Genomic DNA, 11,264 nt, shown 5'->3' on the forward strand with positions numbered 1-11,264 from the left:
CACAGCTCAGGAGTGCCACTCACTAGCAGCCAGGAGCCAAAAGACTGGCATTCCCAGCACTAGCCAAAGGCCTGTTGATCTTTGACCCCCACCACTCCAGGAGCTTTGGCCCTCCCTCCTGCCCGCCTTCCTTTCTTCCCTGCTGGCCTCGCCCTCTGTTCTGTCTCCTCATTCCCTGGCTCTCTTGCTCTGACTGGCAGTTTTTCCCAGCTCCTTGATCAAACCAATCCTTCCATGCTGTCTTCAAGCCCTGCTTCCTGCACATCTCCCAACCCGGACAAGCAGAATCCAAGTAAGAAGGTCCAGTGGGCTTCTGGGAGGAGGAGGACGTCATCCACAGACTCAAAGTCCCAGTCCGACCCCTCCAAAGCGTCCAGGTCCCGGAAACTCAGCCGGCTGACGGTGAAGTATGACCGGGGGCAGCTCCAGAGCTGGCTGGAGATGGAGCAGTGGGTGGACGCCCAGGTTCAGGATCTCTTCCAGGTGGGTAAGACACCGCGGGCCTGGGGACCGGGAGAGAGCCTGCTCTGAGGCCTCAGGAGGAGCTGGAGGGCAGATGAGGCATGCTCCCATGGAGACGTTTTTCCCCACAGGTGAAGCATGGGTTTGCAGTCCTGAAATCTGCCTCCCTCTGGTCTGGGCTCTGCCTCGCACTCTCTACATAATCTGGGGCAGGTCTTTTAACATCCCTGAGACTTAGTTTCCTAATCTATAAAATGGGGCTATCAATGCCTGTCGTATCCCTTTTGTAGGACTTTTTGAGGCTCAGATGAGATAGTAGAGGAGTTATTTTTCTTTATTTTATGTCTTTATTTACTTTCAACCTCAACACACATACACGTCTAGAGCGACATTGTTCATTCCTGTAGCTGTCAGCCATGTGTAGCTATTTAACTTTAAACTGATGAAAATTAAATTAAAAGGTCAGTTCTTCAGTCACACTAGCCACATTTCAAGTGCCCCATACATCCAGGTGGCTAGTGGCTACCAAGTTGCCAGCACAGATACAGAACATTTCCATCATCTCAGAACAGATAGTGCTGGACTAGAATGTCAAAGTGACCAATAGCGAACGCTAATACCAGCACCTGACCTAGCCTTGGCCCTGGCTCTGACTGGCTCCCCTCAACCCCACCCTGGGAGAGTAGCCCTTTTTTTTTTTTACCTAGATACCTCCTAATCGGGATCCTAGCGTAGTAACAAATGCTGCTCCAACAACAAGAATAACATTTGGAGCACTTAACTCTGTGCTAGGCACAGTGCCCAGCACCTGACTTGTGTTATTTCATTCAGCCCTCCCCACAAGTCCATTAGGTAGGTACGGTTTACCGTGGAGGAAATGGAGGCTTAGAAATGTTGAGTAACTAGCCCAAGGTCACACCACTAGGGAGCCCAGGGACCAGGAGCTGCAGCTGGGGCTCTGCCTGTAGCACCTGAGCGTTTATTCAAGCTGCTAGTGGTTCTCCACACCTGAAGTACTTCAGTAATAATCCGATGCCCCAGCTGCATTTCAACTGAATTTCAATCTACTAGGGTGGGGCCCAGGCACTGGTCTTTTTCATAAGCTCCACTGCTGATCGTAGCGTGTGGCTGGCGAGAGCCATGCACCAAGCCAGAGACCAGAGTCCTCCTTGTCCACATGCCATGGTCCTTGTTTCTCTCCTTCCTTACTCAGGTCCTGTCTTTTCTTCTGGGGGCAGCAAGGGCTTGTGATTCTTCCAGGTAAGGTCTGTGTCAGTGGTCCTGTGGTTGGAGGCGGGGAAGAGTGATGCAGGTGGCCCAGGCTGTCTTGTGAGTCTCATTGTGTCATGTGTTGGTTTGGTCCAGGTGTTGACGGTGTCCCTGGCAGCATCCTGAGCCACTCGCAGAGGGGAGAGAGATGCCCTAGAACTGGGAGCAGGACAGGCAAACTTTCTCGGCCTATGTGTACTCTCACCTTGCAGGACATCTCCACTGCCCTTCATTCCTGCCAGAACCCTCCCTCTCTGGATCAGTTTCAATTTCAGACTGTTGTGCCCTTGTATAAAAAGTCTCATATCTCAGACACCTCAGGGCAAAGATCAAGGCAGGGGAAAAGCTGTAAAATAATGAGCTCATAACACTGGAAAACAGGACATTTGGGAGGACCGCTCCCAGGCAATGATTGTAATAAAATACCTGGTCTACAGTTGTCATGGCAATTGTCCAAAGGTGCCAGGTGGCAGTTCCTCTTCTAATCCCTGCCCTTTTCAGCAGGAAGCAGGCAAGTGGCTGGGGAAGCCCCAGGTGGCTGGTCATCTTGGGCAGAGGTTGAGGTAACCCAGTCTCCAGGCTTACCCTGCCTCAGTTCTTCCTTCTTAGAGCCCCTCTCCACCCACTGGGACTCCCCACCACATGCCCACCTTGGGTAGCACCACTGGGAATGGTTCCAGGAGTGGGTTGTGTCACTATTTGTTTAGTTTAGTGGGACCCAACCTTCCTTTGTTGGAGCACCCACCTCTTCTCACTGGGTGTGCAGCCTACTTTAGGGTCTTGTGAAAAGCCAAGTCTGGGTTCAACAAAACAAACTGACTTGGGGGCCTGGAGCTCCTGTTGTCCAGAAATGGAGTGTGGGTTTGGCTTCTAAGCAGGGACTTAAACACTCATGAGTTTCTCCTATTTTAAGGAGACTCTTGTTTAACAATATGCCCCCTTTTTGTTACCATCCCTATTTCCTGTCTCCTTTACAAGGCTCCTTAAAGGATTTGTACCAACTCAGAGGCTTTACCTACTTTTTCCTTTCCTATCACTATTCAAACCACTGGATTCTGACTTCTGTTCCCACCACTCTATTGAGACCTCTTGGCAAAGTCACCAATCACCACCTTGGGGCTAAATCTAGTGTACACATCAGCAGGGGACACTGTTGACCACCCCAGAGTTTTGAAACATTCCTTTCCTATAGCTTACATGATACCATGCATTTTGATGCAGCCCTTTTGATGTGATGACATTTTAAGAAACAATCTATTAAACTTACAACTTTAAAAATGTATTGTCAGGAATTCCCTGGCGGTCCAGTGGTTAGGACTCGGAGCTTTCACTGCCATGGGCCCAGGGTCGATCCCTGGTCAGGGAACTAAGATCCTGCAAGCAGTGAGACCAAAGGGAAAAAAAAGTGTATATATATATATATATATATATATATATATATATATACTTATATATGTATGGTCAATGAAATGTGAAACAAACATTTGTTAGCTAATCTCTGAACTTTACTCGATTGCTGGTTTCTATGGCAGAGAGATCAGGAGTAAGGGGACAGAGTATGGAGTGGAGCTGAGAAAGGGGTCAAATCAGGCAGCATCTGTCAGGAAACCACCACATGTAATACAGAGTCACAAGATGACCATACTTGTTCACCTCGGTCAGAGTTGTTTGATATATCTGCTCATTTTCTGAGGATTCAAAAAATACTTGGGGGAAAGAATATTTTGGATTATGATTTGAGCACATATTCTCAATACCAGACTGCAGTGACAATCTGACGCTCAGTGATATACATACCCTATGTTCAGTGTACGTATAGTTAATGTCATAAATGATATAAAATGGTTTTGGGAGCAGGACTAATCCTTTTTTAGAGGTGGAGCGCTAATCATTAGAATGTATTTTTATTATTTGGCCCCAGGATCCACCTTCTGGGATTCCAATTACACATATGTTAGACCACTTGATATGGTCTTACAGGTCACCAAAGTTCTATGCTGTTCTTTTCTTTTCTACTAGTTTTTTTCTCTCCATGCTTCATTTTGGCTAGTTTCTTTTGCTATTTCTTCAAGTTTAAATGGTATTTTTTTTCTGTAGTGTCAAATATGCTGTTAATTCCATTCAGTAGAATTTTTCTTTAAAATATTTTATTTTTTCATCTCTAGATGCTTCACTTGGTTCTTTCTCATGTCTTCCATTTCTCTCATTACTATGTTCATGTTTTCCTCATTTGCTAATTCCATCATCTCTGTCATATCTGATCTGCTTCTATTAATTGATTTTTTCTCCTGCTTATAGGTCACATGTCCTGCTTCTTGGCATGATTAGTGATTTTTTTTATAGATTTATTTTTATTTAATTAATTAATTTATTTATTTTTGGCTGCATTGGGTCTTCCATTGTTGTGTGTGGGCTTTCTCTAGTTGCAGCGAGTGGGGCCTACTCTTCGTTGTAGTGCGAGGGCTTCTCATTGTGGTGGCTTCTCTTGTTGCGGAGCACAGGCTCTAGGTGCGCAGGCTTCAGTAGTTGTGGCACACAGGCTTCAGTAGTTGTGGCTCACGGGCTCTAGAGCACAGGCTCAGTAGTTGTGACGCACGGGCTTAGTTGCTCCATGGCATGTGGAATCTTCCCGGACCAGGGATCAAACCCGTGTCCCCTGCATTGGCAGGTGGATTCTTAACCACTGCGCCACCAGAGAAGCCCTGTGACTAGTGATTTTTGATTGGATGCTGGACATTGTGAATTTTACGTTGTTGGATTTTTTTTCTTCCTTTAGAGTGTTGGACTTTGTTCTAGGATGCAGTTTAGCTACTTGTGGTTCAGTTTGATCCTTCTGAAGCTTGTTAAGTTCTGTTGGGGTGAGTATAGAGTAGGCTTTAATCTAGGAAATAATTTACCCCCCAAGTAAACAGGGCCCTCCTGAGGTCTCTCCTGAATTCCTGTATGATTGGTGATGACTGTCCACTCTGAGTGGAAATTGATTTGTTTCAGTCCTCTGTGGGGTCTGGGAAGTGTTCATCTCTGTGCCCACAGTGCCTCATAGTACCTGGCTTTGTGAAATTTTACCCTGTGAATGTGTATCTTGTGTTCAGCAAAGACTCAGGAGAACCCTTATGCAGATTTCTGGAGATCTCTTTCTTCATCACTCCCTCCTCTGCAGAACTCTGGCAACTTCCAGCCACCTCAGCCCCGAATTCTGGTATCTGTCATATCAATTTAGTATGACCACTGTGCTCTGCTTGGGATCTCCCTCTCTGCTCTGTGGTCTGGAAATTGCCTCCAGGAAGAAATCCAGGACAATTATAGAATTTACCTCTTTCATTTCCTTTCTTTCCCAGGTAGTGCTGAGCTATGTGTGTGTAAAGTCTGAAAACACTTTTCATATATTTTTGTCCAGTTCTCTAGGTACTTATGTTGAGAGAATAAATCCAGTCCTTGTTACTCCATCATCAGAAGTATAAACATCTTGTTAACTCCTATTCAGCCTTCAGGTCTCAGATTAGAGGTCACCTCTTCCTGGAAGCCTTCCTAAACCCCAGGCTTGGTTAGGTTCCCCTTCCATGTGCTCCCATAGTGTCTCATCAGAGGGCTTATTGCCCTGTATTATAACTGCCATTTGACTTGTCTGTATCCCTCAGGAGACTATAAGCTTTTCAAGGGCAAGATCATGTCTGTCTGTCTTTGCTGTTATGGCCCCATCACAATGCTTGGTGCATAGCATGCTCTCAATAAATATGCATTTAATGAATGAATGCTAAATCAGATGAGCTAGAAACCAAGGAAGCAAAGGGGAAAGTCTAGAGTTTAGGGTGAAAGAACTAACTTAGAACCCTAGCACTGTTTATTTTTAAAATGGTATAGAAAGACCAAAACTGTTAACAGTGGTTACCCATTGGCAGTGGAAGGAATGAGAGGGTGAGGCATCTTTTCTCTTTCTTTCCTTTCTTTTTTTTTTTTTAAATATTTTTAAATTAATTAATTAATTAATTTATGGCTGCGTTGGGTCTTTGTTGCTGTGTGCAGACTTTCACTGTGGCGGCTTCTTTCTTCGCAGAGCACGGGCTCCAGGTGCGCAGGCCTCAGTAGTTGTGGCTCGCGGGCTCTAGAGCGCAGGCTCAGTAGTTGTGGCGCATGGGCTTAGCCACTCCACGGAATGTGGGATCTTCCCCAACCAGGGCTTGAACCTGTGTCCTCTGCATTGGCAGGCGGATTCTTAACCACTGCGCCACCAGGGAAGCCCTTTCTTTCTTTTCTAAATCAACTTTACTGAAGTCTAATGGCAGACAACAAAATTTGCCTGTTTTTGAAGTGTACATTTGAATGCACTTCGCCATATATAACCCCTACCCCATCAAGATATGGAACATTTCCACCATCCAAAAAGTTCTTCAAATAGCACTTACTTGTTTTTGTTTTTTTTTTAAACAGAGAGGGAATTTTTTTTAAAACAAGTTTATTTTATTATTTGTTATTTTTTTTATAAATTTATTTATTTATTTATTTTATTTATTTATTATTTTTAGCTGTGTTGGGTCTTCGTTTCTGTGCGAGGGCTTTCTCTAGTTGCGGCAAGCGGGGACCACTCCTCATCGCTGTGCGCGGGCCTCTCACCATTGCGGCCTCTCTTGTTGCGGAGCACAGGCTCCAGACGCGCAGGCTCAGTAATTGTGGCCCACGGGCCCAGTCGCTCCACGGCACGTGGGATCTTCCCAGACCAGGGCTCGAACCCATGTCCCCTGCATTGGCAGGCAGATTCTCAACCACTGCGCCACCAGGGAAGCCCCTATTATTTGTTATTTTTTATTATTTATTTATTTGGCCATACCGTGTGGCATGTGGGATGTTAGTTTACCCACCATGGATCAAACCCGTGCGCCCTGCAATGGAAGCATGGTGTCTTAACCACTGGACTGCCAGGGAAGTCCCAGCACTTACTTTTTTAAAAAAATTAATTAATTATTTTGGCTGCGTTGGGTCTTCGTTGCTGCACATGGGCTTTCTCTAGTTGTGGTGAACGGGGGCTACTCTTTGTTGCAGTGCACGGGCTTCTCACTGTGGTGGCTTATCTTGTTGCGGAGCACAGGCTCTAGGCACGCAGGCTTCAGTAGTTGTGATGCACGGGCTCAGTAGTTGTGGATCATGGGCTCTAGAGCACAGGCTTAGTAGTTGTGGCTCACGGGCTTAGTTGCTCCGTGGCATGTGGGATCTTCCCAGACCAGGGCTTGAACCCGTGTCCCCTGCATTGGCAGGCGGATTCTTAACCACTGCGCCACCAGGGAAGTCCCCAGCACTTACTTTTTTTTTTTTTTAAAGATTTATTGATTGATTGATTGATTGCTATGTTGGGTCTTCGTTTCTGTGCTAGGGCTTTCTCTAGTTGCGGCAAGCGGGGGCCACTCTTCATCGCGGTGCGCGGGCCTCTCACTATCGTGGCCTCTCTTGTTGTGGAGCACAGGCTCCAGATGTGCAGGCTCAGTAGTTGTGGCTCACAGGCCTAGTTGCTCTGCGGCATGTGGGATCCTCCCAGACCAGGGCTCGAACCCGTGTTCCCCGCATTAGCAGGCAGATTCTCAACCACTGCGCCACCAGGGAAGTCCCCAGCACTTACTTTTAAACACATTATACAACTAAATTACTTAGTGCATCTGTTTTTATTATGTCTCCTCAACTGCCCCTAACATGTAGGGTCTTTGAGGGCAGGATCTTTGTTTTGCTGACTGAAGTTCCCAAGTTCATAGTGCCAGGTTAACAGTAGCCACTGGACACATATTTGTTGAATAAATAGATTCCAAAGGATTAGATAATCAGAAAAGGTGAAATTATCAAATCTCTAAAAAAATGTAAAGGTGAATATCAAATATTTATCCAAGTTAGTATGGGAAGAACTTGATAAGCATTTGAAAAAAAAAAAGGAAGCAAAAGTCAAACTGGAAAAGACCGTTACATTCAACTATATAATACACCTATTTCCCCAGTAACTCCCCGAAACGATATTTCCATGACACATGAAATGTTAGAGCTAATCTGAATTAAAAACAAAACAAAACAAAACAAAAACTTCTTAAATCAGTTAAAAAACCTCAACAACCCAATAGAAAAATGGAGAAGGCAGCAGTTCTTGAAGTGTGTTCTGGTGATCCCGGGCGTTCCCAAGACCCTTTCAGGGGGTCCATGATTATTTTCATAAATAATGCAAGATGTTTTTTGCCTTTTAAACTATATTGATATTTGCACTGATGATGGAAAAGCAATGGTGGACCTTCCCATGAGTCAAGAAAATTGCACCAACCTGTACTAGAAGTCATGTTCTTCCCCACCAGGCCACTTTCACTTAAGAAAGTCCCTGATGAAGCAGTACAGAATTATTAAGTTTATTAAATCTTTGTCCTTGAGTTTACATCTTAAATTTTTAAAAAGCATTTTTATTAAAGTGTAATTGACATTTTTTTCAGGTATACAACATAATAATTTGATATTTGTGTATATTGCAAAATGATCACCATAATAAGCCTAGTTAACATTTGTCATCATACACAGTTCCAAAAATATTTTGTTTTCTTGTGAAGAGGACTTTTAGGATTTACTCTTTTAGCAACTTTCAAATATGTAGTACAATATTATTAATTCTAGTCACCATGCTGTACATTAGATCCCCAGGACTTATTTATTTTATATCTGGACGTTTGTACCTTTTGATCGGCTTTACCCATTTTGCCTACCCCCACCCCCGCCTCTGGCAACCACCAATCTGTCCTCTGTATCTATGAGTTCATTTTTTGTTTTGTTTTTTTAATTCCACATATAAGTGAGATCATACAGTATTTGTTTTTCTTTGATTTATTTCACTCAATGAAACGCCCTCAAGGTCCATCCATGTTGCTGCACAGGGCAGGATTTCTTTTTCTTTTTTTTTTTTATTGATGGCTGAATAGTATTCCAGTATATATATATACACCACATATTCTTTATCCAGTCACCCATCCATGGACACTTGGGTGGTTTCCATATCTTGGCTATTGCAAATAATGCTGCAGTGAAAATGGGGGTGTATATCTCTCTCTCTCTTTTTTTAAATTAATTAATTAATTTTTGGCTGCGTTGGGTCTTCGTTGCTGCACTCGGGCTTTCTCTTGTTGTGGCGAGAGGGGGCTACTCTTTGTTGTGGTGCACAGGCTTCTCATTGCGGTGACTTCTCTTGTTACAGAGCACAGGCTCTAGGCGCGTGGGCTTCAGTAGTTGCAGCACACGGGCTCAGTAGTTGTGGCTCGCATGCTTCAGAGCGCAGGCTCAGTAGCTGTGGCGCGCAGGCTCGGTAGCTGTGGCACACAGGTTTAGTTGCTGCATGGCATGTGGGATCTTCCCGGACCAGGGCTCAAACCCATGTCCCCTGCATTGGCAGGTGGATTCTTAACCACTGTGCTACCAGGGAAGTCTGGGGGTGTATATATCTTTTTGAATTAGTGTTTTCATTTTCTTTGGATAAATATCGAGAAGTGGAATTGCTGGGTTATATGGTAGTTCTATTTTTAATTTTTTAATTATTATTTTTTAATTAATTAATTAATTTTTGGCTGCATTGGGTCTTTGCTGCTGCGTGCGGGCTTTCTCTAGTTGCAGCGAGTGGGGACTACTCTTCGTTGCGGTGCACAGGCTTCTCATTGCGGTGGCTTCTCTTGTTGTGGAGCATGGGCTCTACATGTGTGGGCTTCAGTAGTTGTGGCGCGTGGGCTTAGTTGCTCCGCAGCATGTGGGATCTTCCCGGACCAGGGCTCAAACCCGTGTCCCCTGCGTTGGCAGGCGGATTCTTAACCACTGCGCCACCAGGGATGATCCTTATTTTGGAACATTTTATAATCTATAACAGAAACCCTGTACCCGCTAGTGGTCACACCCCATTCCCTACCACCACCACTCTCAGCATTAGGCAACCACTAATCCACTTTGTGTCTCTATAGATTTACCTATTCTGGACATTTCATACAAATTGAATCATATAATATGAAGCCTTTTGTAACTGGCTTCTTTCACTAACATGTTTTCAAGGTTAATCCATGTTGTGGCATGAATCACTACTTTGTTCCTTCTTATTGCTGAAAAATATTGTATGGCTACATCATATTTTATTTATCCATTCACCAGTTGATGGACATTTGAATATGAATAATGCTGCTGTGAACATTCATATGGACATATGTGGATGTATGTTTTCACTTCTCTTGGGAATAGACCTATGAGTGGAATTGTTGGGTCAGATGATAACTCTATATTTAACATTTTAAGGAACTGCCAAATTATTTTCCAAAGCATCTGCACCATTTTGCATCCCTACTAACAATGTTTATAACTATTGAAATTAAACAGATACTCTTTTTAAAGAACCCTAGACTGTTTCAGGTAGAACATAGTAGTTATTCAGTAACTGTTGAATAAAAGGATGAATGGGGTGGTTTGAGTAAGGTGAGGAGAGGAAATGAACATGGGAAATAGAGTGGGAGACCGGTGAACCTCTGACAGTTAACTGTCACCCCAGCACCAGCTAGCCAGGCTCCTCTGAGCCCCGTGTGATTCCTAAACAGGATCAACCAACTCCTTCTGAGCCTGAGATCGACCTGGAGGCTCTCATGGAACTATCCACAGAGGAGCAGAAGACTCAGTTGGAGGTAGAATGGGGGGCCAGGCCCCAGGCCCAGGGGTTGGGGGATGGAAGCTGGGCTTGGACCAAGGGGAGCCCAAGAACCCAGGTTCTGCCTCCCCATCTGTGTGGGGAGAACCAATTCAGAGGGGAGAATTCCTGGGAGACTGACTGGGGAATCGTGACAAAGTGCTGTGGCTTGGGGACCCACTCTCTGCTTTCTTCCACCAGGCTATTCTCCAAAACTGCCCCCGCCCCACAGAGGTAAGGGATGCTCTGTTAGTCTGGGGGTAAGAGGAGGCCCAGTGGGACGGCAGCTAGTGAAGAGGAAAGCTTGGTCCTGGGTCCTTCTCCCCTTCCCTGACTCTGATGCGATGGGGTCAGGTGGAGACTAGGGAGAGCAGTGTGGTGGGTGGGTGTGACCCCATGCCTTGATCTCACCCCTGTTTCTTTCTCAGCCTTTTATCTCTGAGCTGCTCAGTCAACTCAAGAAACTTCGGAGACTCAGTCGGCCTCAGAAACAAGCCTTGTGAGGCTACCTTCACCAGCTTCAGCACTGCCAGGTCTGCCCTGAACCCCTGGATCCTGGGCTGAGAGGGAAACAGCTCCTTGGGACACAGACAAGGAACGTGGAGAGTGAGGAGGGACATCTGGACACCCCTGTCTATGTGCAGTCACAGCTAATTCCTGTCAGCTGGGCTTTCTGGGAGCCAGTCATGGCTATGGCCCAGTGTTTTCCTTGGCAGCTGAGTAAATAAAACCTTCAGGAGCCCCAGGTGAATGGAGTGTGGAGCATATCTGTGCTGAGGGATGGAGGAGGGAGGGACTGAAGTGTTATACCATAAGGCCAGCATCCTGAGTCACTAGGCTGTATCCACATACCTCACCCATCTGTCCATCC

General features: G+C 45.3%; 1 protein-coding gene across 1 annotated transcript; it reads left to right on the forward strand.

The window, feature by feature from the left end:
- PPP1R14D (protein phosphatase 1 regulatory inhibitor subunit 14D) lies at nt 1–11,138 on the forward strand. Its single transcript, XM_036845257.1, has 4 exons — nt 1–483; nt 10,308–10,391; nt 10,595–10,627; nt 10,822–11,138. Exons 1-4 carry the CDS (start codon nt 235–237, stop codon nt 10,894–10,896), a joined length of 441 nt encoding a protein of 146 aa, XP_036701152.1. The 5' UTR covers nt 1–234; the 3' UTR covers nt 10,897–11,138.
- The last annotated feature ends 126 nt before the right edge of the window (nt 11,139–11,264 follow it).

Source organism: Balaenoptera musculus, chromosome 2 (genome assembly GCF_009873245.2).
Source record: "Balaenoptera musculus isolate JJ_BM4_2016_0621 chromosome 2, mBalMus1.pri.v3, whole genome shotgun sequence".
Taxonomy (NCBI): Eukaryota; Metazoa; Chordata; class Mammalia; order Artiodactyla; family Balaenopteridae; genus Balaenoptera; species Balaenoptera musculus.